Below are 27,628 nucleotides of genomic sequence, written 5' to 3' on the forward strand. Positions count from 1 at the left end.
TGAGTCTCCCCATTATTTGGGTAAGCTTTAAACACTGCTGTGGATGACTTTGCTGCTAGTATGGCAGCTTAAAGCCCTGGGAGGCATTCATGCTCCTGCTCTCTGATGCAGTGAGCAAGGGCTTTGCTCTGAATTAAACTAGCCCCTTGTGGCTGTGTTTGAGCACCGCTCATTTTCTTCAATGACTTTTCTGCTAGATGCAGATTTGCAGAATTTCATCCCAGATAATACCTTGCTGCTTTTATTAGCTACACTTGGTGAATACTAGTTCTAGGGCAAGTTAATTACCCTCTGTACTTTACAGACTACAGAGAAGTAGCAGCATTACTCTGCTGTATGCTCATGTGTTTGATGGCAGTGCTATAACAAGACAGTCTTGCCAGTTCTGATTTTTCCACTGATTAATCACTTAGCTACTGATTTTTCAATCCCTTAATTATAGTAATGCAAAACTAGTGCAAACTGTGAGGACCAGGTTCAGACACATTAGAAAGCACAAACCCCCATTAATTTGTTTAGACCTCTAGAAATAGCTCTTATTTCTAGATTTGCTATGAAATCCTTGATTCCTGCTTCTACCTATAACAGTGATTTACTTTGATTTTGTGCTGCCCATAGTAATTGCCAACAAATATGAATTCTGCTTTTGGTTCTGAAAAACACCTGCAACTAATTCTTTACAAAATATTACAATAGATTGAGGTGAGTCCCTTTAGTAGAAGGGCAGAAAACTGTTTTTCTTCTGAAGTCTGACAGTACCTTCCACAGGATGCGATGTGGAGGCCTGGAAAAGTGTGCATGTTGTAAGAGAGCTGAAGTAGTTCCCTGTTGTTTGGACTCACACAAATACTAAGTGACCAGTCTACGGCACCATAAATCTTCCCTTCCTCAACAGGGAATATGATGACAATTACAGTATCCTTCTAAGAGCCAAGTAGTTTACAGATTACTTTTGTGAAATATTTTGAACTCAAAATACAATAAGGCAAAGGATGCTGCTATTTCTACATGGAATACTAGACCGTATTGATCACTTCTAGCTATCCAGTGGTTTTACTGCCTGAATGAGATGTGTTCTCATACAAAACAGGACAAACTCAAACTGGTGTTTTAATTAGTGATTAGCAAGTAAAGTATTTTGCTAAAGCAGAGTGTCAGATTGATGCATACAGGAGTCAAACCTGTAAAAGTGCTATTGATTGCAGTTGTTGTGATTGACTTTACTGGGATCATGATTCCTTCCTACACAGCTTTTGGAGTAGATCTTGTATGTGATCACTCTGGTGCACTACTCAGTAATGTTGCTCTTAAAAGTGGTTTGAAAAGAAGTAAATATGACAGGTTGTGGTGGCTAAGTAGAAAATCTAGGGCCTAACACTCAGGTATTTTTGGCCTAAACTTTTAACCATTCTTTTCATTTTACTGCAGTCTGCAGGTGATCAGCAGTTCTGAAAGACTGTGAGCCTTAAAGATGCTATCACACCACACAGTGACACACTTCCTTTGCACTGTGACGTGATTCCCCTCCAGCCACAGCTGACTTATACCCCAGGTTAAGAAACAAACACTTACTTTGCCCACAAGGTATCCAGTTCAGAACACACCACCAAATGTTAAACATAGTGGCATGGTGATACACATGAAGGAAGGTGATCTGGCTGCTTTTCTTTCTCAGTACAAAGAAGATAGTGTCCATGAATTCAATTACTTTGGAAAAATAATACCACCACAGCACCTTGGCTACCTGTACAAGCAAGAACAAAGGAGCAGGAAATCAATATCTGTCCATACAAGAGCTTAAGTATTACTGTACTTCTTCAGACCCTAGGCATGCAACTTCTCAGGAGGCATTAGCATGCTATTGAAGGCGAAGCACAAGCTCTGGCTTCGATTTTATTTCCCTTTTCAGTGAAGCATTTTGAAAAAAACTGCACATCTTTTATGTGATTGTATAAATACATGATTATCAATATAATTTAAGAAATATAAACTTTGAGGAAGCATTTTCTAATTGTTTGGCTTTTTTTCTTTTTCAAAAGTACAGTTTTGTAGGTTGTGGTTTTTTTGGTTTTGGGGGTTTTTTTGGTGTTTTGTTGTTTGTCCTTTTTTAAGGACAATGCTACCATTCATGTTTTTTTGGCACTGAAAAGATTTTGCTGACAGCTTCTTTTTAAAAATCTAAATTCAATACTCAGTATAATGAAATATATCTTCCTCTAGAGCAGAGACATTTTATCAGAGCTTAGAATATGTCCTAGGACAGTTACAGACAGATAGAAAGGGGAAAAACACCTTGTTGATGGGAAAAGGTATTTAACTAACCTTTTCCTTGCCATAACACAGGCAAATTTTAAGAGTTGGTGGAAATTATATAAGTTAACCAATCTTTCTGCCCTTGAGCTCTAATGTCATCTGGAAAATAAACCTGATATGGGGAATGAAAGAAAGTTAATACATGGAATTGCTGTGATGCAGAAATAAGGGCTGAAACTAGAGATGAGTCAAGCCAGCAAAATGTCCCTGCAGGTTTGCAGAGTTTTCAGCTGGGCTTAAATCAATGTCCGAGTACAGCCCAACAAGACTTACCTTTTAGATCTTTTATCTTTGTTCAAAGTTTTTAAAGAATCTAATTCTTTGTTTTAATAGTCAGGCAACGCTGTTGTGACTACAGGTCTTGATATGTGGCTTTTCAAAATATGTCCTATTGTGCTTTCCACTGCAAGGATGCATTTATATTGAACAAAATATTACACTGCTTGGGCTACCAGCTATTGAACAACCAGATTAAAATGCTCATGTCAAAGATGTTACTGATAGCATCCTTATAACCTCCTTGAATGCAGAGGTGTTGCATCAGGGACATGGAGGGAAGGATTGCTGCGGCTGAGCTGCTGCTGTCTCTCACCCGGATGTCGGCCTCCCCTGCACTGTGGAGGTTCTGGCACTGCAAGTTGTAGCCGCCTTCCCATGTGGCAAGGATGAGCTGGAAACAGAAAACAGAGGAATTATGTTCATGAACAGATGGAGCAGTTTTTACCCCTCCAGTTGTTCTGTGTTTATTGGAAAAAACAGCCTGGAAGTACAGTAGATACCCACTTCTTTTGTTAACTGATAGTCTTAAACCAGATAACTTGCTAATACTTTCTATTTTAAAATAGGAAACAGTTGTGTTGGAGATACACCATTTCAGTGTACACCTATTCCATTTCTTGAAGGCATCCATTAAAATCCCTCATTACTTAATGCAATGATCCTCGCTCCAAAGCTTATGCTTGAACATTGTTTCTCTGTCCTGAAGTGGTGTTGATAGAGTTTAACACAGCTACTTGTCCAAAATGCTACTTGAGAAAAATCCCTCAGGCCAAGCAAGCAAACAGAAGGTAAATCCACAGTAGTGCAAGGGGAGAAACATTTCTTAATGCCATACGTGTCTCTATCCTACACTGTTAAATGCTGGAGGAAGTAATGAAGAGTGGACACAGTGCTGAATGGAGACATGAATAGGCACACAAGCAGTTTCTTAGATTCTGCATACATCATATTGGTAAGCAGACAGAGAAATAAAATATCAGCATACCACACTGGGATGGAGCAGAAGGTTTGTAGAAAACCATATGGTGGGTTTTGATGTGGAATATTTTTATAGTAATGACCACCTAAAGGACTCAGCATTCTTTTTGGAAAAGGGAGCATCATCTCTCGTCTATAAATGCAGTGAAGAATCCATTGATTTTGAATGTGTGCAAATTGGGGTTTGGGGCCAAGCTGAGCAATTCATGTTCTGGGGACTGTTTCACTCTCTACAGGTGATGCAGTGAGCAGTGATGGGAGAAATACACGGAAGTCTTGTGCTGTAAGCAGAATTGCAAGATGCTGAGAGAAGTGGATTGCTTTCAACTCTGGCACTACATTCACGGGGATGATTTGTGTTAGCACAGAAGGGATGATTTTTCCCTTCAGTTCACACTGAAAAGTATTGAATGTGTGATAGCCTATACAAAAGTGAAGTAGAAATATTCGCAGTGATCAAACTGAATTAATTAATATATTAAATTCATTAAAAAAATATTATTGATAATATTATCTGGAGAATTAGAAAATAGCCTAGAATGCTTATTATAAATTCATGTTAAAATGCAATAAAATCTGGAGAACCAGGGTCTTCTACTATTTTTCTTCTGAATTGCAATTCTGTGATTGTCCCTGTAACTTTGGTCATGTATGTGGCCAAAATAACCCATAGAGATTGCAGAAAGAGATTAAAACAAGTAAGTGTTTTATAGATAACTGCTATATAACAATTGAAACAAGAACATTTATTTTTGAAACAGCCTATGTTTCAGTGGATTCAACTGCAGCATGTGCCAGACTTCACCAAACCAAACAGGATGGGACCAGAATCTGAAACCAGGGGAAACAACAAAAAACCAACCAGAGTTCCTCATACAAATGCTCAGCGCAGATGAAACCACAACTTGTCTTGCCAGGTTGGCCTCTGCTTGGGTGTTGTGCCTACAATCACATAGGGCTGGGACACATGGGCTCCTCTCCCTTCCCTGCTGTGGCAGTCAGGTGGGAAGTGGGGCATGGGCTGCACCTCTCCAACAACCTGCAGAGGTGCTGAAGAGAAAGGAGTTAAAGCTTTGAGAAAAGCGAATTATGCCACTTCATTTCCATACTATTTTTCAAAAAGCTGCTGAGTGGAAAAGGGGTCATTTCTGTTCTCTGAGTAGGAGGCAGAGGACGTGCCAGTTCCCCATCTGTCCCTCCTGTGGCATGTCCTTGGTTCCCAAATCTGTGCCTATGCTGCAGCTGCCACTAGATAGTTGCTTCATGAGGGATGAAGAGACATTAATTCACAATTGCTTTTCTGGGCAGCTCCTCTTGGTGCCTTCTTTGTGCAGTCATCTGCCTTGAGTTTTACCCCTAAGTGAGAGGTGACTGATCTCCAAGTTGAGTCTTTTGGAATAGGCAAGTAAAGCCTTATTGACAGGCTGTAGTTGCAGATTTGTTCTCGCTTCTGTCTTATTACTTGAGAAATGCTGAAGAAAATGGAATTGTCATCTTGTTCTTGGCTGGGAACCATATGGTCTAACAGTGCTGGAGTGTCGGGAGCACATCTGGAGACAGCATACAAGATTCCAGCAGGCTGCAGTGGTGACATCTGGAAGCTTTGTAAGGCATGGCCTCAAACATGGATATTAACAGCTCTGCCAGAAACCTACCGTACAAGATCTACTAATAGGAGCAGGAAGTAAATGATATTTCCTCTTGCTGTTTTATTTTTTTCAGTCAGCTATAATGAAATCCGCAGTGGCTGTGTAGGTGGGAAGCAGTGATAGCAGAACCATCTCTATCCCTTGAAATTATGACCCACAAACCCCCAAAACCTTAACAACAAATAAAGAAGAGGGAACTGCTTTTCCATTCTTGTGCATAGAGTAGAGAGGACCCTTTCTCCTGATTTTACTGAGAAACTATAAGATTTCATTGCAAATATGTACTATTGCATTTTGTTGTATTTCTTGAGTTACTTTTTGTAACTTAGGTCTGTGATATGATGTGCCTATAGTATTTTTTATCTAAAGTTCTTAAATAATTTTACCTTATGAGGCATGCAATTTTGTAACATTTTTTTCCAAGACTTATGAAAACAATTTCACCTATTGCATTCTACATCTGTAAATTCATACTTTTCCTATGCTTAAACTGTCAAATTGTTCATATCTCTTTTAATCTCATTGTAGAAATCTACTTTTTTCAGGTTCTAATTGCAAAACCACTTTACTCTCTCAGCTTATTTTTCTCTTCCTTTTAAAATGAACTCATTTCTTTGTTTTGCTGAAGAAACCTGGCCTCATAAATTTTTCTGCTGCAGTATGTGAATGTCGGTTCACAGAAATTTGCTGGGAAAATTTCTTGTTTAGATATTTTGTTCAGTTTGTTTTATGACTGTTCTGATTTGTTTAAAATTACAATAAATTGATTTTTCAAAATTCTTTTATGTGTGTTGTTTTCTTTTGTGTTAAAGGTTAGGAACTTTCCTGATAGTGCTAAAGGTTTTAGGCTTTTTTTCAAGTATTCCATTCATAGGTCCCCTGTTGGAAAATGAGATGAAAAAACCCTTAGAGGCTGAGAAAGAAAATCAATATTTCTTTTCAACATCACAGTTTTTTAACTTGGTAATTGAGAAATCTGCAACTCCTTACAAATGGTCAGCAAGCAAATGGAGAGCAGGCTTTAGGGTGAGAATACTGCTCTCTCTGACTTCAGGGTTTTATTTGATTTCTTTTATTCATTCTTTCATCATTCTGTATAATGTCAAATTTTGCAGATCACTCTGTTTGCATATTTCCCAGTCATTTTACTTGGCAGAAGAGTTTCCTCTGGTTTGTGTCTGCATTTCAAGAGCCAGCAGCTTAGAGTGAAGATATTTTTCTGACTTTTTTTAACCTCAGTCTTTCATATCAGCTTTTCTGTAGCTCAGCATTTCTATTCTCTGTTGCATGCACCTTACATACAACTGTGTGTACTTTAGGAAAAAGAGAAGAATTCACTTTGAGTTTTTACTCTTCTGCTTTGTATGATAATTTTCAAGATTTTTGGCTAATTTCCTAATTAAATTAAAACAATAATAAGTAGTGGGGAAACTTGGAAGGCAAAGAGTACTTTTTATGGAATCCTGGTGATCCTAGGCCATGACTTTCACATTGGCTCTCAGTGATGTGGAAGGTAAGCAGCTTACCCAGTGGTGCTAAATAAGCCAGCTGCATATCTGGAACAGAAGCTGGTACCTTCACATGAGATATTTTGTTATCGGGTCTCTTTTCCTCTGATACCAAGGTTATATGTTACTTGTACTGTTTCAGTAATGTTCCCTTTCATACACTGAGCACTTTTACAGCTCTGTAGAGCTGGTATTATTAATCACACAGAGATGGTGCAAGTGCAGGATGTATTAAAGACATGAGAAGTCCCCTCTCCCTTTCAAAACACAAATTCTCTCCCTCTAGCAAATAATTCTTTGCATTCTTGGCAGCCTATCCTGAAAATAATATTAAAACACGTATTGTTTGAAGCTATTTGGAAAATCAGATCACGTAAAGAGGAAAGCGCTGCCTTGTGAAAAATTTCTGCTAAGTAACAGTATCCTGTTAATTAGTAGAGTTTTCATATTTTCGTATTTTGCTGTTGCCCTAATGTTGTTCTTAATAGATTCCAGTTTTTACACCAATAAATTACTACTATTTGTCTACTCAAGTATAACCAGCATGAAGATTCATGAGAATTGTTTTGCCACAACAGTCCAACTCATGCCTTATTTTTTTAAGTGAGGAATCATATTGTTCAGGAACGAAAGCTGGTTCCTCTGTCAGAAATTTCGGGGGGGGGGGGGGGGGGGTGGGCAGCAGGTACCAGAAGACAATATAATCCTCTCACTTTGCTGAGTAGCAGACTAACCACCAAGAGCCTGACCCAGGGGCCCGTGCCCTGCTCATTTCAAGCTTTCAACTTTAAAAGTCTCACAGCTGTAACTTGTTCTTGCATCTGTCCTCTAGTGATAGGCTAGAAAGGAAAGCAACGTGGCTTTCTGAATGGATATTCCCATTTCTACTGACTGCTGTTTCTTTGTGCTATTTGAGTCTCTGCATGGTTGGGCCTTCTCAGAGAGAAAATGTCTAGAAGCAATAAGGTATTTCCCCTTGTCCCAGGGCCGGAGAAAGACAGAGGATGATGCATCAGCATCTTGTTACATCTGGCTGGTGGTCAACAGCACAGTTCCTCAGGGCTCAATTCTAGGGCCAGTGTGGTTCAACATATATATCAATGATCTGGAGGCAGGAGTTGAATGCCCCATTATCAGGTTTGCTGATGATATGGAATTGGGAGATGCTGTCGACTCTCTTGAGAGACAAGAGGCCTTGAAGAGGGATCTAGATAGATTTGAACATTGGGCAATCAGCAGTGGCATGAAACTCAACAAGATCAAATGTTTCTTTACCATGGGAGTGGTAAAACCCTGAAACAGGCTTTCTAGAGAGGTGGTCAAAGTTCCAAGCCTCAGTCAGTCCCAAGTCAGTGTTTAAGAGGCATTTGGTCAATGCCCTCAACAGCATGCTTTAACTTTTGATGAGCCCTGAAGTGGTCAGGCAGTTGGACTAGGTGGTCACTGTAGGTCCCTTCCAACTGAAATAGTCTATCCAGTATATCATCTATCTATATGGAAACAGCTCAGAAGGAAAGCCAGTAACTAATAATGGACTTAGTATTCAAATAATTAAAATTCCTCTTCAAAGTGTAGAGTGGGAGGATGAGCATTAATGTCCTTCTTGTGAAAAAAAAAACAGAGCAAGATGCCCCTTGACATTATTATGGGTATGGTGTTTTATTGGGTTTTCTAAGGCACTCCAGCCCTCAGGTCAATTAAAACAACTTGATCTGACCACTGTTCTCAAACAATGGCAGTCCTGCTAAACTAAGTAAAGGAGTCTAATATGTCTATGTAGCAAAAAGAAGGGTTTAACTTGAAGTGCGGTGAATCACTTCCCTTGGCCATAGGAGACTTTCCTTAGTCCTTGTGAATGGCAGCTCCTCCCTGGATCTCTTGACTTGGACAAAACAGTTCTAAAAGCAGTTTTCTGGTGGCCACATCCCAAGGAAAAGGAGTCTAACCAAACAATCAGTACAGTGTCTCAGGAAGGAGAGGGGAATTACTTTTTTTTTAAATGAATTTTAGCATGGAACGCCTGAGAAGATTATCAGTGTCTAAAAACAGAGAGGAGATGCTAATAATCTCACATGATTTTCCTTTTTTAGTTTTTAAAGGGAGAAATCAGCTCTTTTCCTGTAACATGACTCACTTCCACAAGCATGCAACATCTGAATTGTCTTGCTATCCCCAAGAGGCTGGAGCTTAGCACACTGCAATGCTACTGAGGCCATCACACATGATAACTCAATGAATAGAGAAAGGAACCATTAATTACCCTCGATTTGCCATTAAATCAGTCTTAAACAATACCTAGAAAGCTTTAAGGCAGTTTATTTTGGCTAAGGTACTAAATTGTAAAATAATCTCTGAATAATATTTGCTGGACAAAACCTCTCTGTAGGGGTTGCCTATTTTTAGACAAGACTCCAAGAATTATGGTATAATCCCAGATTTTAGATGGATAGTTAAGGTGCAGGACAGCCTGAGTTTCCAAATTGCTGCTCTTGTGCCTTGAAGATCTCAGGGATAAACTGGCAAGACTATAAACACTATTGGGAAGCAGCTTGGGCTAGATTGTTCAGCCCCAGACTAGGTAATTCCAGAAGCCTGGTCCCAGCCTTGCTACTTGGTCAGTGCCTTGGTTTCCCCAAACGTAATAACTTAGTGGTGGTGTTGTGCCAAACAAAAACAGGCGCTGAATAGGAAATACCCTATTGTATCTGTTCTGAGTAGCTCCTGTATGTTATTTTGTGGTACCAGTGACAGTATCAGAAGATTTGTAACTGTGAAAAACCTCAACATAAGAAGTTTTACTCTCGTTTTCCAGTAAAGTTCTACTGAATTCTATTTGAATGTGCACATGAGATCCAGAGCACTGCCTTTTTTGATGATGAGGTTAAATGTTATATCTAAATGCAGAGCTCAGAAAGGTCAGTATGAAAGACATGGAGAACACAGAGGATGAAAACTGAGAAGTGAGGACAACATGTCCAACTGCAATAACTGCAGGCAAGGACAGCAAAGTCAGCTTCTCAGCTCTCCAAACAAATTATTCAATTAAGATAGAGGAACACCTGGTAGTTTATTCGCTCAAAGTTCGTACTTGCTCAAAAGAGCTGTTTGCTCTTGTCCTTACGTTTCACTGCTTGGTGACCTTTTGCTGTCTAGGGGTTTTTTTTCTCACTTTTCCATTGTTCAGATGAACATCTGATCTCTTCTGGTTTCTCACTTTGTTCTTTTTCTCTTGCTCCCTTAAGGTCTTTCTGTACTAATTAAAGAAATACTTCCAAGGAAGCCTTCACCTTAAGCACCAATCCTTATAGATCTAGAATCATTCCCTACTTCCGTAATTAATTTACATTTGTTAACTTCTGAACAATTAATGAAGAGAGAAAACAATAATTTATCACAATCTTAAAAAAAAAACAAAACAAAAAAAAAACCAAACCACAAACAAAAAACCCCACCAAAAGCAAGATTATGTTGAAGTTGGATTTCTATAGTAAAATTCCTGGACAGTTGAAATTGGCTAATATCTGTATCTTTTTTACGTTCCCTCATCATCTGTACCGTTAAAGCTTTTCTTAGAACTTCTGCTACACAAGCTTTATCTTTTCAACACTTGCACAGCTAGGAAGCAAACGTTTCTGATGTCAGCCATTGTAATGATGGAATAAAATAGAGTCTAAGTGCTCCTTCTATTTTTTGGTTTGTTCCTTTTGTTTTATCCCATTATGCCAAATTCGGGCATTATATTTGTCTTACTAGTAATCTGTGAGATGTAATCTCAGTTGCAGTGTGTAGGGTAAAAATGATGGCTGATGGACCTGGTCGTACCAGCACTGTGCTTTTGACCTATCCCTGCTATCAGAGATACACAGAAGGCAATTCTGGTATTCTTGGGAATCTTCACACTACCTATAAATCTGCAAGTTGTGACTATAATTCAGAATTTGGACTTAACGTGGGATGAATTTTCAGCTCCTAGAAATAGGTAAAGTAAAGTTGATTTACTGCTTTTTATTTTATTTAATCCTATAAGGTAAAAGACTTTTCTTCTGGTTTCTCTAGAAAGGTTAATGTACTGGGCTGGCAATACTTGTGAGTACTGCTCTTTTCCCTTTGCTTTGAATCAAGGGGCCCTCAAATGCAAGTCCTGCCTTTCTCACATGGATGTGGTTGCTTGCTTACAAATCCCGTGGATTTGTAATAAGTCTGAGAAGCTATCTGGGGATACAGGCAGCTTGAGACATCACGCCACCACTATGCTAATGACACATATCTCTAGATCTCCTTTTTAATCTGACCCAAATGGTGACAGTGTCCTGGTTTTCTCAGTGCCTGATCAACAAAAGGACTTGGGTGAGACCTTGATGACCAGCTGAGATTTAATTTAAATAGGGCAGAAGTGATACTTACTGCTGGGGAAAGCAGCCTAAGACCTTGGCAGAGATTAAGTCTTTTCCTACTAATGAGAGAGAGTATCCTCACCTGAGTAATTTCAGAATTCAGAGATCAGCATTGGTCTCCCGTGTTTCCAGTTTTAATTTATCATTGGACTTGTGACAGTTTTATCCTGTGGCCTCTGGTGCCTCAGACAGAATGCCCAAAGTGTGGTTTGTGAGCACATAAAATAATTTTAAAATATTCACTGACATGATTGGTTTTCACAATAAGCTGATTTTCTGCTCATAGTTGGTACTTTCAGGATCTTAAGCAGAGATTTGTGTAGAGAAATGGCACATGTTACATCAGTAAAATTGTTGAAAGTTTTGATTTTTATAAAAATAAAAAGGTGGTGGCTGTTCTTCCTTATGCAGATTTTTGGCCATGTTGCTAGAAATTGTTGGATTGGTAGAGTTATCTGAGGCTATGAACATTTAATGGTACAGAGAAATATACAACCAATAACAAACTTCTGAAGCAGGTTTCTTTGGTAGCAGCAAGGACGGAAGGAATTGTCTTCTGCCTCCCCATCAGTGCACCTGCAGCCTAATTTAGGCACAGTACTTGTCTCTAAGCTTCGGGTACTTGGAAAAAAAAGTGCTCCGAAACCAAGTGCCCACTTCTGCATCATATTTAATTGGGAGAGGTAAGTGCATTTGACAACTTCGATGAAATATATTTGCCAAACTAAAAAGTCTAGATTAAGGTCTAATAAACTTCCATTCTGGTGGGCCTTCAGAGGTCCTTCTTGACACAAAAATTTTGAGACATCTCAGTAGGATGGGGGCAGCTGGGCAGAGCTGTTTATCTTTAGACCTTGTCCTTGGGGGATAGTAGGGGTATCTGACCTTATGCTAATGGCACATCTTAGAGTTGTCCTGGAGCTGTTCCTCCAAGTACTTTGCGGATTGGTTGACCTCAAAGCTCATAGAGCTAAAATCAGCTCCCAGATAGTTCATGCCTATGGTGCAGTGCATGGAGTTCTGGCTCAAAAGAGGAATCTGCCCTTGGAGATGTAAAACCAGCCCTTTTGTTATGACTTTTTGCCATAGCCTTTATTTTCCTGCCTTGAGGCTGTACAAATCAGCTGTCATTAAGGGACAGCTAAGCTAGTCAGGAGATGAGAGTGAGGAGATGAAAAAATGAAGCACAAGTATTCCCATTAGCAGGTTTATGATGTTTCTTGTTAAATTCCTCATATGGGATAGTCTGCATTTGGAGATACACCCTTTCCTTTGAACAAGACACTTTTTTCTTTTGAATGTCTAAGAAGCAACCACCACATTCTGGTGCTCTTGCAAGAAATGGTGTGTGGCATCTTATAAAGAAAACGAAGAAGAGATAAGAACAACAATACCCATTACTGGGTGGCTTTTGTTTGCTTGTTGTTTTTTTGGGGGTGGTGATTTTCTTTTGGTCTTGTTTCTGGTTTTTTATCTCTATTGTAGATCTTATTATTTTCTGATTATCCGTGGCACAGAGACTAGAGGGGTTTAGATGCAGTGGGACTATGGAGGAATAAAACAACTATTATAGATGTGTCTAACTAAGAATTAATCCTGAATCACACTCTCTGGAGGGATCAACTGGTTTACATAAGAAACCACCGAGCAGAATGTGCTAAATATAGGTAACTCTTGCCTTAAAGAGCTTAATGTCCCCAACAGACAGAGAGAATAAGGGGCAAAGAGAAGCTTTGGAAATTAGACATTTTGAAATACTGAGTCACCATGAATTTATTCTGTACTGAAGATGATTTCTGCTCTCCCATTCGCCTGTTTTTCTTCAGCAGAGATGTGCAAGCTACCTCAGGCAGGTCTGTAAATCTTAACTTCCTTTCTGCTCCTTTACAGGAGAAGCTGTGATAGGAGCCAGGTAATTAGACTATGAAAAATACAGACCCACTATTATGGAAGTGTGTTTTGTACAGTGTAAAACCAGCCTTACTGTCAGTCCAGAGCTAAGAGGGAAATCTGCAGTAAAACAGCTGGCAGTGTCGATCAGTTATCATGTTCCCTGGGTTCCCAAAAAATGCAGAATGTGGAGCTACGAGTTAGCACTGCCAGCCATGCCCAGCTGCAATCTGGGAGGTATAAATCATCAACCTCCAGACTCAGAATCAAGGTATCAAGGGACTAATTTGAGGACTAACACAACTCAGTGACTGTCTGCAGAAAAGTTAGCCTCAGGAAGGACAGATCAGTGAGGCAGCTGAATGGGAGCTGATTAAATACAGTTCCTAAAAGGATGTGAAGGTGGCTGAAACCAAGTTTCCTTCATTCATACAAATGAGACCTGCTAAAACTTTCTTTGTTTTTTCATTTATTTACTTGTGGCAGGCCAAATCAGAGTGCAAGGGGAAGGGAGCAGCAGTATTGTTTTCTATTCAGTTAATCCTTTTTGCTGAGTCCTGCTACTGCAGTGAGTTATCTGTATACCTTCAAGCAAAATGGGGATTTAAACATCAAAGTACTAATTTAAATTCTAGAGGACAATCATTATGGAGTCATCAAACCTTCCAGCAATTGTAGTTGTTTCTTCTTTGCTCTAAATCTTATCCTGCACTCTCAGACACTGTAGCAGCCTCTGAAGCCAGCTGGAGCTCCAACCAGGATGAAGCTCTGTGTAGCACAATCAGTCCTTTGCACAAGGGCACAAATCTAAACTGCTGCTTAGCCTTTTGACCAGGCCAGTAACTTGGTGTTTAGTTCAAATTAATTTAAAACTTGAAATCTTTGGGGGTCCTGTTTGGCCTCTGAAAAGTTTCTTGTCCTACTGACAGAACAAGTCAATCCTTGTATTTCTCGTGGAAACTGCTGTTGTGGCCAAGAGCCCAGAGAGCAAGAAATGCCATGAGGCTGTGCAGGCAACACAGCAGTGTCAGCTCACACCTCTGCAGGTCACACCATGAAATCAAGCACATCCTTCAGCCAGGGCTTCGCATGCCTGGGGTTACTTCCTAAGCCAAGTCAGAAAATGTTCTGTGGGTTTTGTCTTCTAGTGTTTGTTTTTAAGGGCCACAAGTAATGTATGTTATCACCTTAATATTAGAAGTACCTCAATTATCAAAAGGCTGAGAATAGGCTGCTCCCAAACAATATCCAAACAGTGACTTTTGGCTTCTGCTCCCCACTTGGGAGGGGAAAACACTCGTCTGCTGAGGAGCACCGTTTGAGTCCTCCGCTGTTGCAAAATCATCAGATGCATTCAAACCTCTCTTTTGGTTCTGAATGGATCCTGATTTGTGTGAGCATGTTCCTTCCTGATAAGTACTTGGAAAATAATCTATATGACCATATTCAGCCTCCAAGCCCCACAGCACTTGCTTTTTGATAAAGTGGTAAGTTTTTAAAATCTGTCTCTGACTATCTGACTATATGAGGGAAGCTTCTTAGTCACAGGAGCAGAAAAATAACATTGAATTTTCACTACCATAAATCAGTATGTGCTCTCATTTATAAATCTGTACATATTTAAGCATGACCATTTGTACATGGCAAAACCTTTCCATAGACAGTCATATGAATGAAACACAATCCATGGGCATTTTCATGGGTGCTGAAAAACGAGGTGTAGGCATGTTTGAACTGAGTGCCTGTAGCTCAGGAAGGATGTTTAAAACATGCCAAGATCTAAGATGAGAAAGTACTGTACAACTCCCTGTCCAATTGCTGAGGGCCTTTTTTTGATCTTAAAGTTTATTTTGCTGCTGATTTTAACTTTCCTAGCAAAACTACCTGTCACTAAGATATTTCTGCTAAAAACTGTGTATTTCTCACCTTTCTCATCCTCACTGCATGGAAGAACACTTACCTCTATGAGCATGTAGAAGGAGAGCAGTGTGATCCCAAGGTTATACACAATGAGGTGAGCCCTGAGAGAGAAAGGGGGCCTGTTCTTCATGAACTTTTTACCCAGCCATATGCAGAGTAGATATGCTCCAGTAAGGAAAAATGTGGGAAGGTAAGAGTCCAAAAGGAACCATCCTCTAACTCTGGCATCTAAAAAAAACCACACAGAGCAGGCAATTAAGAAGGCTGTGGTAAAGTATTGCTAAAGTAAGTCAGAATACATCATGCAAAAAGTCTGCTTAAAAGTGTGAGAGGTAATCTGCCATGCTTTGCTCACAAGATCTATCCATCCATTCACTTCACCTCACCAAAATTGCATGTGAATTCAGAGAATGTGGGCTGAAAACTGTATGGAATTTCCTAATAATTTAAGGTCATTTAAATCATCTCATTTTAATAGTAAAGAGAAAATGGAAAAACCCCTTTTTTTATAGGCTTAAAAATTTAATCTAATGTTTTAACTTAGTATTTATTTAAATCCTATCTTAATCTGCTCAATGGACAATTTGCAGATAGTGCTAAATACAAAATATGCATGTAATATTGCCAGGTCATATGTTATTTTAATTCTGTACTTGCCATAGAGGTAGGAAGGTATATAACATTTGCTAGAAAATATTTGTACAGGGGGAAGACTCTTCCAAAACATTAAATACGAAAAGCAAGTGGCAAACATGTACTTTTATGGTTATCAAAGATCTTTGTCTGGGCAAGGGCTTGCTTTCTCACAGTTTCTGTCCTACTTGCCTGGTCCTAAAATGAAATATTAAGGTCAAATCCTGCTTGCCTTATTCACACAAGTAATCCCATTGGCAGTAATCAGATAGTTCAGTGTATATGAGCAAAGCCTAATCCTAGATGCCAATCTGGAGGCACAATTTTGTTGTCATATGAGCAACTGTATGTCAAGAGAAAAAGGAGTGTGCTTTCTTTTCTTTTTTTTGTTTCCCATGATGGAGCAAAATCTAGAGTTAATTTTCCACAGCAACAATATTCAGCCATTTATTTGTGAAAAGAACAAGGGGACATCATGGCTAGTTTTCAGAAAATTTACTCTAAATCTGTCACGACTTATGAAGTAAGTGAAGAAAGACGTCAGTGAGGAGCTATTGTGCAGGTCACACAGAAAGTAGTTCTTTTTGCTTTTAGGAAGATGTTTAAAATGTTTTAAATTACTTAGTTTATTTTTTACAAAGAACCAAGATTATGTTAAAAATTGTAAAAGAAAGGGTATTCACAGTGCATGAAAAAAATATTTTACTGTTTTTCTGCCTGTGTTGAATTTGGAAAGGACTGGTCAATGGATGACACACAAAACAAATGTGCCCAAGCATTTAACAATTGATTACAATTTTGCTGTACTGTATTCTTTCTAACTATTCTTTCCTTAGAAGTATATGCATACAGGTATATGTAAAGTGAAATTTTAAGTGTGTTAGAGTAACCTACTTATGAACCAGGCTATGAACATCAGCTTTCTTTTTCGTTACACTCTTCCTCCACTTCTCCCCTTGCTTCCATGGCAGTGGCTGTAACATTCATGTGTTGAATTTGGATTCCATGAGGGATGTTAGCTCTTTGACTGGAAAGACTTTCAACCAGGCCCACACTACCATGGAAGTCCAATGTTCTCCTGGGTTTGACTCTCCATTTTGGACTCCCAAAAACCTCTAGGAGTAGAGAGGTGTGGGTAGTCACAACAGCACAACTGCCTATTACAAAGCACAGACCATCCTTATAGGGTAGCCTTGCTTTGCCGTGCATTACCAATCTACGACACCTCTTTTCTGTCTTTGGATCTCAGCGCTTATCAGGATCACCTCAGTGTGATAATAAAACCCTTCCAATACCCTCTTAAAGCTCACAAGCCATGTCTGAAACTCTGGAGTGAATGTTTTTGAGGTGATTGTACTCCCAAGTTGGCTCTTAACAGGACAGAGTCATAGGACAGGTAAAGGTTGTGCATGTAAGTGTTGATGTTTTAGGAGTATATGTTTTAGGAGCATAAGGATTTCATTTATTTAATTGGTATCCTAAATGAAGATGTAGAAAGCAATCATGTCAACAAGACTGCTATCTAAGGAAAGGTCTCCCATCCAAGGATTGCAACACTTGGTGCATAAAGGTTATGTGCAAAAATGCCAACTGGCATTAGTAGATGATGGAACCGCATGTTTGCTCAAAGAGGAAAAGTACTTTGAAGAGTTCAGAATACAAACTAAACTAAACAGAATTAAATTCTGCCACAACTTGACCTCAGAAAGTTTCCATATTGCTCTGAGTGGCCACAAGCATGGGGGTTGATCCATACAAAAGCACAACTAGTGTGCTTGTTCAGGTCACCATGTTAAGTATTTTTAAGTTCTGTACTATTTCAGATTCAAGAGAAATTGTTAAAACATGTAGCCTTCCTGATCATTGTCCACCATGACCTCAATACCTTGAAGTGTAGGACAGTTACTGGAAGAGAGTGGTTTATAAACAGCAGCCAAGGAATGTGACTGTTTTGTTTCCACTTCCGCTTATCTCTGAATGACAAGAGGAGGGAGGATTTTATATGTCAGGAAGTGGGAGGAAAGGGAATGTATTTCAAAAGAAGTTATCAGAAGAAGGAGAGATGAAAAGTATTTCTGTTGACTGACAGTTAAATCTCTGTGTTCAAGTACTGTAAAAGTATGCTGTCAATACCAGAAAGGATTATTTTTACAATATTGAACTTGCACAGCATCTGAGATTGAGACCAAAGCAGTGAATAAAGCCACAGTGGGAAAGCACTGGACTACAGTACGGGAAGGAGCAGGTGCCCACAAGCTCTGATCACTCCGTGAATAGGCTCATTCACGGTCACTTGCCATGATGTGCCAAACCCTTGGGGTGAAATCTTGGCTCCTTTGAAGTGAGTGGCAGGCCTCCCAGGCTCTTTAAATGTATCAGACTTTTATCAATGAGGTTTAGAAACATTTTGATTCAAGTTTCTGTTTGATTCAAGTTGGCCAGTTGGTGTCTGAGTAGATTCAGACCTTTTTAGATGCAGAGAGTAGATGCCTTGCTACGGATCATACTCTGTTTAGGAGAAGTGCTTATTACTTTATCATAACTTTAATAAAATATATCTCTTCTTGATTACCTCTGTTTCTTTCACAAGGAACCAGTTAACTAGGTTTAGCTCCTGCAATTCAATACTCCTTAATTTTCATAATACCAAACAATGCTCTGCAGATGAAGGTGACTCTGGAAAAATGATCTCTTACAGAACAATCGAGCTATTTCTTGATTTGCCTTGAGCCTATGAACAATACCAATGAAGAAATTAAGAGATGCAACTGGTGGGCATCTATATGGCTTCTATTTCCTGACTCAAAGGACTTCATCTGCTACTTCAAAAGCAAACATTGAGGTAAATCTGTGTGCAAAGCCCAGCTGATACCAGTGAATGAAGGTACAAAATATGACTAGGTATATAAAATCTATCCTTTTAAGTCACCTTGCTGCTATATGAATTGGATATTGTAGAAGAAAATTGGTGGATAGAAAGAAGGGAAATGGTTTGTGGGTTTAGATGTTTGGGGAAGCTCTCAAATTCATTAGATATTAATCTGTGAAGTCATTCAATTTAAAACTGTTTGCAGTTTATTGTGAATTATTTATGTGAATTATTTATATGAATTATTTATGTGTATGAACACACTGGAGGGAGCTATGTTATTCACAAAATGTATGATGCTGTGTCATTATACCACCAGTTAAATGAAAGATCAGAGTGAAGAGGCATGGGCATGGACAAACAAGTGCTATCTTCAGCACTGTTGTCTGGAGAAGGATGGTGATGTACTTGGCAAGCAATACAAATAATACTTGTTTAATTGAAGGGCTTTTTAAAAGCCCAAAGGGATCTGTGTGCTACTCTGAATTGGATTAACTACAGTTCATTCCTTTGGACAATTTGTCTGGACCAATAAGGAAAGAGGAATGAAAGAGAATATCATGGCCATTTGGGGAAAAAGCAAAAACAAAAACAAAACCAAAACCCACAAACAAACAAACAAAAACAAAAAAACCCCAACCAAACAAAAAAAACCTCACAAAACAAAATAAAACAAAAAACCACCACCAACAACAAAAAAAGTAGTACTTTTATTCTTCTGATCACATTTCTTTGTTAATATTAAAATGTACTATTGTAGAAGCCATTAACTAAACCTATTCTGTTTTAACCACTTCTGGTGCTGTTCCCAAGCTCTTCAGTGTTTCTTCACTGGAAATCTTTCTTTTAAATTTCATATCTACTGCAGAGAGGATGAAAAAGATTTTGTAGCCATCCAGCCAGCTATGAAAAAAGAGAATTTCTTGGGTTTATGAACACAATATCTTTCCCTTTTCCTTCTAATTAAGCAAGAATTATTTCTGGGACATGGAGGACATTACTTCAACAAATCAGGAATCCATAACAATATGTCCATCCACATGAGCAGCTGTTCCAGATTTAACCATGGGAAAAAGTTTGCAAGCCAGTTCCTGAAGTTGAATGTTTAAATCCAGCCCTATCAACAGCAAGGTGGCCTTGTAGGGACCTTCTCTAAAGACTGTGTTGTCTAAGCTCCTGCCTCACCCCTTCCCTTTATTTGCTCGGCTCTCTTAGCCCTGACTTTGATGCTCCATCCTCATCTGCAGTCCTATTTCAGGTTTGGGTGTTTCTTGCCATTACTTGTTTCAGTCCTAACAAAGCATGAGGAACCCCCAAGCTACAGTTATTTAGGTTATTCTTGTCCAAACTATGCCAGAAAGCACTAACGGGAAGTTGACAAATGCATCTGTTCTTCTATCCAGTCTACTAGTTTATTGAAATTTTGGATGTGATCCTGCAGGCAATTTAATAAGTAGCTGGACCGAACAAACTGGATTATGAATAAGAATCAATCCCAAAACAGATTTTCCACTTTCCAAAAGATCCAGTCTTTCAGGTTTTTATTCCACATTAGGATATAAAATTGAATTCCTTTGATATTCTCAGAAACAAAGGAATCCCAAATCTAGTGACTTTTCTTTAAGCTTAAAAAAATTTTTAAAAATTGTGTGTCATTTCTTCTTTCAGCTTCAGTATAATCTATGATTGGTTTTAAATTATATTACAGATAATATTATGTCAAATACCCAAAACAAAAATCTATTTGCTTTCTATAAATGCAGTGCATTGATAGATTTCCTACCACAATGGTGTGTTCCTGCAAATACTGTGATTCTGCCTGGTTTTCATTTTCAATGATAGAAGATTTATTAGATTTTTTTTTTTGAGTGGTAATCTGTAAAGGTGTTATTTTCTAAATGGGAAATGGAAGTGGAGCAGCTTACCTCGAGGTCCAAACATATAGTCCACAAATGCATTTACTTCCTGGTCAAAAGCTTTCAGGGTCTCCTAAAAAATATGGAAAAGGATATGTGACAAAGACATTATCTCACAGCTCACATAGAGAATACATTTAAGAAAAAATCTCCAATAAACTAGTAAAAAATGTGTCATGCACAAGTATTTCCAAATTATTCAACATCATGTATACTGAAAAAACCCCAAACCTTCTTAAAAATTAATTTAGGGCAGATTGTGGTCTAGATAACAGTAGAAGCCTTGTTGCTGGAAACTGGCCAAACCAGAACTCTTTAAGAAGAGAAATTAAGGTTTTGCAAATGAAAACCAGCAAGTATCCTAGTAAAGCCATCTGTGGTGGATGTAGTTTTCACTCTAATAAAGATACTTCTGTGTTTGTTTTTGTTATGTTTCCTCAACTGAATTGTTTTGTTTTGCAGAGAGGAGCTGGCCATTCCTTTGATATGCTTCACGAAACTGCCTGGTTGCAACCAGCTTAGTGACAGCACATCAACTGAATATCTCGATGCTTTACGCTTAAAGAAGGAAATTTTTGAGGTGAGCCAACTAAGATTTATCTAAATCAGTCCCCAGGTTCCTAAAAAAAAGTCTACAGAAGAACCTAGAGCTCCAGCAATGAAGTTCAGCCCATGTAGGGTGGCAGGAAAGGCAGGATTACATTACAGAGATATTGTGTTTTGAGGTCTAAGTCAACGAAGCTGCTAAGCTGACAGTTTTAGCAAATTTATGTCTCTTTGTGACTGACTTGGGAGCTAAGCCATAACCAACACAGTCCTTCCCTCAGTTGGATCTGTGACCTCTCCAAAACATTTCTTTCCAGACTCCAGTGCTGAGCAGTGGCTTCCTGCATGCTGTTGCCTGAACAACTCTTTGCCACAACCTGAGGTCAGCCAGGTTCTTCCTCTCTTCCTCCCAACAGTACCCTACTGTGCTCAATGAATTAATTTCAGCACTGAGCAAATGCAGCCAAGATGGGGAGAGAGACACAAAGTGAGCATTTCTGCAGGGCAATGGGCTGTGGGTGCTTTTGAATGCCAGGTATCTCCACAACAACCTGGACTGCAGACACCATTAGCAGATTTGCCCATGAAGAACCATATTTGCACCCTGGAAGGTCCATCCCTGGTCTCTGCATTCCTTTGCTGGGACTGTGTTGTGGTCTGAACAAAGAGAAGTTCCTGGCACTTCCAAGCCCCTTCCTTCTGTTTCTTCCACTCTTACATTTTGATCCTCGGGTTGTTCAAAAGAGGACAGATTTTATGTGAATATGTGGCAGCAAAAGGTTTTGCAGCATCCTAGGCTGTAAACGTCTGTCTCTGCAAGATGCTGCTCCATTTAACTTATCTTAAAGTAAAACCCAGCAAAACCCCCAAAACTATAAGTATATATTATTTTTTAGAACAAAAAATAAAGGACTTGCTCAAAAGGAAGAGCATGAAACCAGTGACTCATGACACAAAAAGATTTCTCATACTTTGCAGCACCGAGGACACTAATCTAGCCTTTAGGAAAGTGTCCTGGCTACTGCCCCTAGAGAAAGGCATTTTCTGAATTTCAAACAATTTCCTTAGCAGCCTAATGATGGCTTCTGTTAGCGGAGGTGACTCAGTTTCCAGTTTCCAGACTTGTGCAAACAGTCTGCTGCCATTTTTACATCCTTGAGCTATGCAGTTGCTCTGCTGTTATTTCATGATGAAGACACTGCTGTTTGGGAAATGCTGTTTGCCTGTGATGTGCCCACCTGCTTCAGCTATTTGAAACAGAGCTACTCCTGTGCTTGACGATTTTGTGGTTAGACTTAACAGACTGCTTTGTTAAAAATACTGTAATGGATTCAAGTGAGTTGTAGGAATGAGTATACAAAGCTACCTGCTTTCATGCTTACAGTATATAAACAAATCTTACATGTCAAGAACAAAGTAAAAAAGTAAAAAAAAATGTATATTCCTTTCATATTAAAATATTGTAGAGAAAACTACTCTCAGCTGCATTGAAATTGAAATTAGTGCATCTAGCACTTAGATGGAGGAATTCAAGTATTAAAAAGAAAGAGCAGAAGGAAGATGCTAAAGAAAAAGAAAAGGAATCATAGAATTGTTTCAGTTGGAAAGGACCTTCTAGGTCATTGAGTCCAACCATTAACCCAGCACTGCAAAGTCCACTACTAGACCATGTCCCTACATACATTTACACGTCTTTTAAATACCGCCAGGGATAGTGGCAAAACCACTTACCTGGGTAGCCTGTGCTTGACAACCCTTCCAGTGAAGAAATTTTTCCTAATACCCAATCTAAATCTCCTCCGACACAACTTGAGGCCATTTCCTCTTGTCCTGTTGCTTGTTACCTAGGAGAAGAGACTGACCCCCTCCCCCCCCTTGCTACAACCTCCTTTCAGGTAGCTGTAAAGAACAAAGTCTCCCTTGAGTTTCCTTTTCTCCAGGCTAAACAACCCCACCTCCCTTTGCTGTTCCTCATCAGACTTATGCTCCAGACACTTCCCCAGCTTTGTTGCCCTTCTCTGGGTACACTCCAGCATCTCAATGTCGTTCTTGTAGTGAGGGACCCAAAACTAAACACAGGATTTGAGGTGTGGCCTCACCAGTGCCAAGTACAGGAGGACAATCACTGACCTAGTTCTGCTGGCCAGACTACTGGTGATACAAACCATGATGCCTTTGGCCTTCTTGGCCACCTGGGCTCACTGCTGGCTCTGGTTCAGCCAGCTGTCAACCAGTCTAGGTCCTTTTCCGCTGGGCAGCTTTCCAGTCACTCTGCCCCAAGCCTGCAAACTGCATGGGCCTTGTCGAACCTCATACCATCGGCCTCAGCACATCGATTCAGGCCTCCCAGATCCCCCTGCAGAGCCCTCCTGCCCACAAGTAGATCAACACTCCCACCCAACTCGGTGTCATCTGCAAAATACAACAATACTCCTTTTTGCATAGGTTACTGTTTTAACTGATCCAACTTGTGACAGTTGACCTCTTACACCTGGCCAGGATGAGCAGACAGCGTGCTGAGTAGATGAGCCCTTCTGAAGTTAAATCTACCTCCTCACGAGTGTGCTTAAATGACACAGTGGGGACTTGCACCAGCTGACAGCCCGGTTCCCATCTACTTAAATTAGCACTACAATTCAGTGCCTGGTTTCCTTTCTTTCATAATTTGAGATTACAAATTTTTCTAGGAGGTACCACAAGGAAACAAATAAACTTCTTAAGAATGTCCCAGCCTTAGCCTCCCTTTCAACTTTTTTTACAGTTTATCTTAGTTTAAGGGAAGAAAAATAGAGATTTACAAGATAGTGATTTGCAAGATTGTTAAAGACAATACATTTGTTTATATACCTAGTACTAGTGTTAATAGTTTGGAAAAGAATAGTTCTTACTTTAAAAAGGGTAGGTAATTTTGTGTAAGCATTCTTGTCACCTTCTTGTCAACATTGCTACAAGAGTCTATACTGTATTTCTGGAGTTTAGAATACGTCCTTAATAGCCCCTTTGGGCAGATCAGATGTAAATATGTTGCTCAACATGACCTGTCATATTTCTAAAGAAAAGCAAATAAAACCAGTCTGAACAAATTTACATGCTCAGACAACTCACTTCTCTCTGGCAAATCACTTTAATAGCCTTTATCAATGAAGGTATTTGGGTTACAAGGCTAAAGATTATCATGTCTCTTATGTTGTTTCTTCTTTTGTACAGGACATTGCCCTGGGCATTAGCAATGCTAGCATTTTGGCAGGATTTTGGACAGATTTGTGGAAGATCTATTTACCCAAAATTATAAGAAAGACATTAGGTTGTCTGAGCAAATCAAATCACCCAAATGGAAAGATGGGGAGGGAGCATAATGCCAATGATGATAAACCAACAGAGTTTCAGTATGTTTGCACAGAAATGTAAATAGGTGAATACGTAGCTCAGTGCACGTAAGTGAATTAATATTTTATGCTACTACACTTGAAACAATTTTGAAATCATCAGGTACATAAAAAATATATCAGTTCTCGTTCTATGTTTATATATCTTTGTTAGTGTTGGTCTTCATTGAGAGAGCAGTGTCTACTGGTTTTCTAGTTGTTTTAGTAAAAGTAGTATGACATGTAAAAATTAGGTAACAGCTATCTAAACAGTGCAAATATCAAAACACCTTTAATTTGTCCAAAATACCTTTGATTTCTCAAAATACCAACATTCTGTCATTAGGTATTGTCTACTGCCCACTGAAAAGACTGCTTCAAGTGATTTAAGTTTCTCTTTATATAGCTCTAGAAACCAGGCTACCTGGATCCAATGGAAACACAAAAAAGCTTTCTGAAATAAACTTCCTACAAATGTGTAAACTGCATTCAATCTCATTTATGCTGTCTGGTAACCATTTGTATTACTGTTTTTTATTTTTTCATTCAAAAGCCTTACATGTCATTCAGCGTCTCAAAAATCCAAGATAATGTGTTACTTGTTCTCATACAGCTACACAGAAATCACAACACTCTGTACAAAATGAGATCTCATTTTAGGCTTCAAAAAAAAAAATAGAAGTGGGTGCCAGCCTCTGCTCTCCAATACAGCTTCTGGAAGCAACTGTAATATTTTAAACAACCCTGATAGAAAATATACACAATATATACAATTTTTATTATTTCAATGGTATTTTTTCCTAAATTTCCTGAAGAGTTCTGCTCTGTAAATAGTCAGTGACTGAGAAGCACTCGAATTATTCAGAATTTATCAGCACTTTTAAAGAAACTGATTTTAGATGCCTGCCTGCACATATTTAAATATACAAATATTAAAGAAGTTTTCAGAAACTGAAGTGTTGGCTCCAGAATGGCTGAAATAGTGGATGAAATGAAGCAGAGGGAACTCAAAGTAAAACCTAGAACTGCTTATAAAAGAAATTGTTTATCTTTTTATTGCTTGGAGCATTTAAAATTACTCTGGAACAAAGATGTACAACAGGGGACAATTCTCCACCACAGATTGCTTCAGACAACGCTTAAGGTTTTTGTCATCTTTATTGTTCGTGATTTTTGTGCTATATCTGTAGGGGAAAAACGTGTAAAAATATCCCTAAAGAAAGTACCTGTTTATGAATTATTATACACAAACTGCAGCAAGGGAAGTTCTCCTAGTGGACTGAGTCTGGAGATGTGCATGTATAATACGTGAAAAATGTTTGGTAATGCTCCTATTTTGCAGAAAATGGTCAAGAATAGCGAAGAAAAAGAACTATGGGTGACTCCATCTAAATATATAGTCATTCTTTTAGAATTTCAAGAAAAGAGAGATCTGTATCTTTGTTTTGGAAATGCAAATTGTGTAATACCTTTTAATGTAACACAAAAATCTCTGAAAATATGGTATGGTGGAAGAAAAAATAAAAAACAAAAGAAGGCTGTTCCAGCTTTAACACAGAAAAGAAAAAATGAATGGTTTTTGCATGCTTCTTTTCTCTTCCTATCTCTTCTAAAGCCTTTCACAATAAACTGTAAGCATTCCAGGAAAGAAAGATGTTGTTACTGCGGTCAGTAAATTATGTTAAAGATTTCAAGAGTAGCTTTGAAGATAACACAGAATAGAACTGTTTATATTTTAGAAATATATAGTATTTCTAAAAGATTTCAGTGAGACCCATGTCTGATCTGAAAACAATTTATTTGATTTTCAATGTTTTTCACCCAGATCATATTTTATTCCTATTAATTTTTCATGCCGTGCAATATATGATTCATTCCATGGCCAAAGCTTGCATACGTATATGCAAATGTCTGGATATTTTCCAGTAGATATTATCAAATGCAGCATTTTTTTTTGACAAAAAGGACAATATCTTTGCAGCTGAGAGTTATTTTTGCATGTGTTTGGAAAAGACTGACTGCAGGTTGGCATCCTACGTGAGGCTGGTAGCTTCCAGGTCTGACAGAGCACATTGATGGGAGAACTGAACCATCCAATAGGCTGGTTTTCTCTAGAGGGAATTGAGAACAGCTGTTTGAACAAGGATTACAGCCAGAAGTGCTGAACACCTTCTCCTGCACTGATTTAGTCACTGAAGACAGAACTGGGTTGATGAAGGTGTTATTGAGGGTCAAAAGATAAGGGAAAGGTGGCTGCAAAGGAAAGGGAACCTTGCAGGTTTTCCCTCAGTAGCTGCTCAGGTTACACGACCTGCAGGAAAATGCAGTTTTCAATGGATTCCACAATAAGAAGACTGGCTAGCAATTTCTGATATGAAAAATGAATGGAAGGATGTGAAGTTTGGTAAGCATAGAAAGACACAGCTAAATGTAGCCAGAGATTTTATCTTCAACACTTATGGCATTTGGGCTGTCTAAGTGGCTTGATTTAAGGTTCTGTTACCTTATTGCTGTTCAGAGAAATTTTACCACAGGGTTTAGCAGTGCCTGCTGAGAAGCAGGAGGCTGGCAGCAGTATTTGCACCAAACCTGAAGCAGAACATTTGACTGACTTGATTGCCTAAGTTACCAGCAGCGTGCTAAAAGATGCTACTTATATGGGCAAACTGAATTTCTTTAGTTTCGTCTTCATTTTTAGTTCTGTGTTCTCTCTACTCAAACAGATTTTGCAAGGAAGAGTTAAATCTTCAAAGAGGTCTGGGGCATAGTGTTGTGATGCATGATGCTGAGGTGTCTTGATGAGCTGTGTGATCCCAGGTGAGATGTGTAAGCTCACTATTCAAGGCACAAGACCCGGCTACCTGACTCCCTGCTGCTCTGTGCAGACATGCACTTGGAGAGGGCACAGGAGCTCCCTTTCTGGAGGGTGGTAACTAAGCAGCTGTGGCTGCCTGCCTCTGCTTGTGACTCACAGCCAGAAAATGTTTCCGAAGCTGGATACCTACACAACTACTTTCCTTTGTGAACACAGACAAGATAAGAAAGTGGTACCTGGATACAAGCAGCAGCAGCATGCTAGGTGTGCCTGGGACACCAGCATTCACACCTACTCTCTGTTTAATCTGTCAGTGGACTTTCAGCTTGTATTCTGAATCTGCCCTGAGCCTTACTTAAACTAGCAGTTAACTTCAGAATTTATTTCTTCAACTATAGCTCTTGTCCCCCTAAGAAATACTTTAGTATATGTCTGAGTAGGGACTAGAATCCAGATGTTGAGATGAATGACTTTGGTTCCAATTTTTCCCTTTTCTTTGATACTGATGTTGTCTGACTACTCTCAAAAATTTAGAGGGATGTGTCAGCCCAAG

At 39.0% G+C, this 27,628-nt stretch overlaps 1 protein-coding gene across 1 annotated transcript in view; it reads right to left on the reverse strand.

The window, feature by feature from the left end:
* ELOVL2 (ELOVL fatty acid elongase 2) overlaps positions 1 to 27,628 on the reverse strand; it is a 48,443-nt gene that overhangs the window by 3,849 nt on the left and 16,966 nt on the right. Inside the window, exons 2-5 of the mRNA XM_032704677.1 lie at positions 20,359 to 20,422; positions 14,972 to 15,159; positions 2,906 to 2,983; positions 1,573 to 1,744 (exon numbers count right to left, since the gene is read on the reverse strand). Of these exons, the coding sequence (XP_032560568.1) occupies positions 1,573 to 1,744; positions 2,906 to 2,983; positions 14,972 to 15,159; positions 20,359 to 20,422 (502 nt within the window). The remainder of the gene's footprint in view (positions 1 to 1,572; positions 1,745 to 2,905; positions 2,984 to 14,971; positions 15,160 to 20,358; positions 20,423 to 27,628) is intronic.

This window comes from Chiroxiphia lanceolata, chromosome 1 (assembly GCF_009829145.1).
Source record: "Chiroxiphia lanceolata isolate bChiLan1 chromosome 1, bChiLan1.pri, whole genome shotgun sequence".
Classification (NCBI taxonomy): Eukaryota; Metazoa; Chordata; class Aves; order Passeriformes; family Pipridae; genus Chiroxiphia; species Chiroxiphia lanceolata.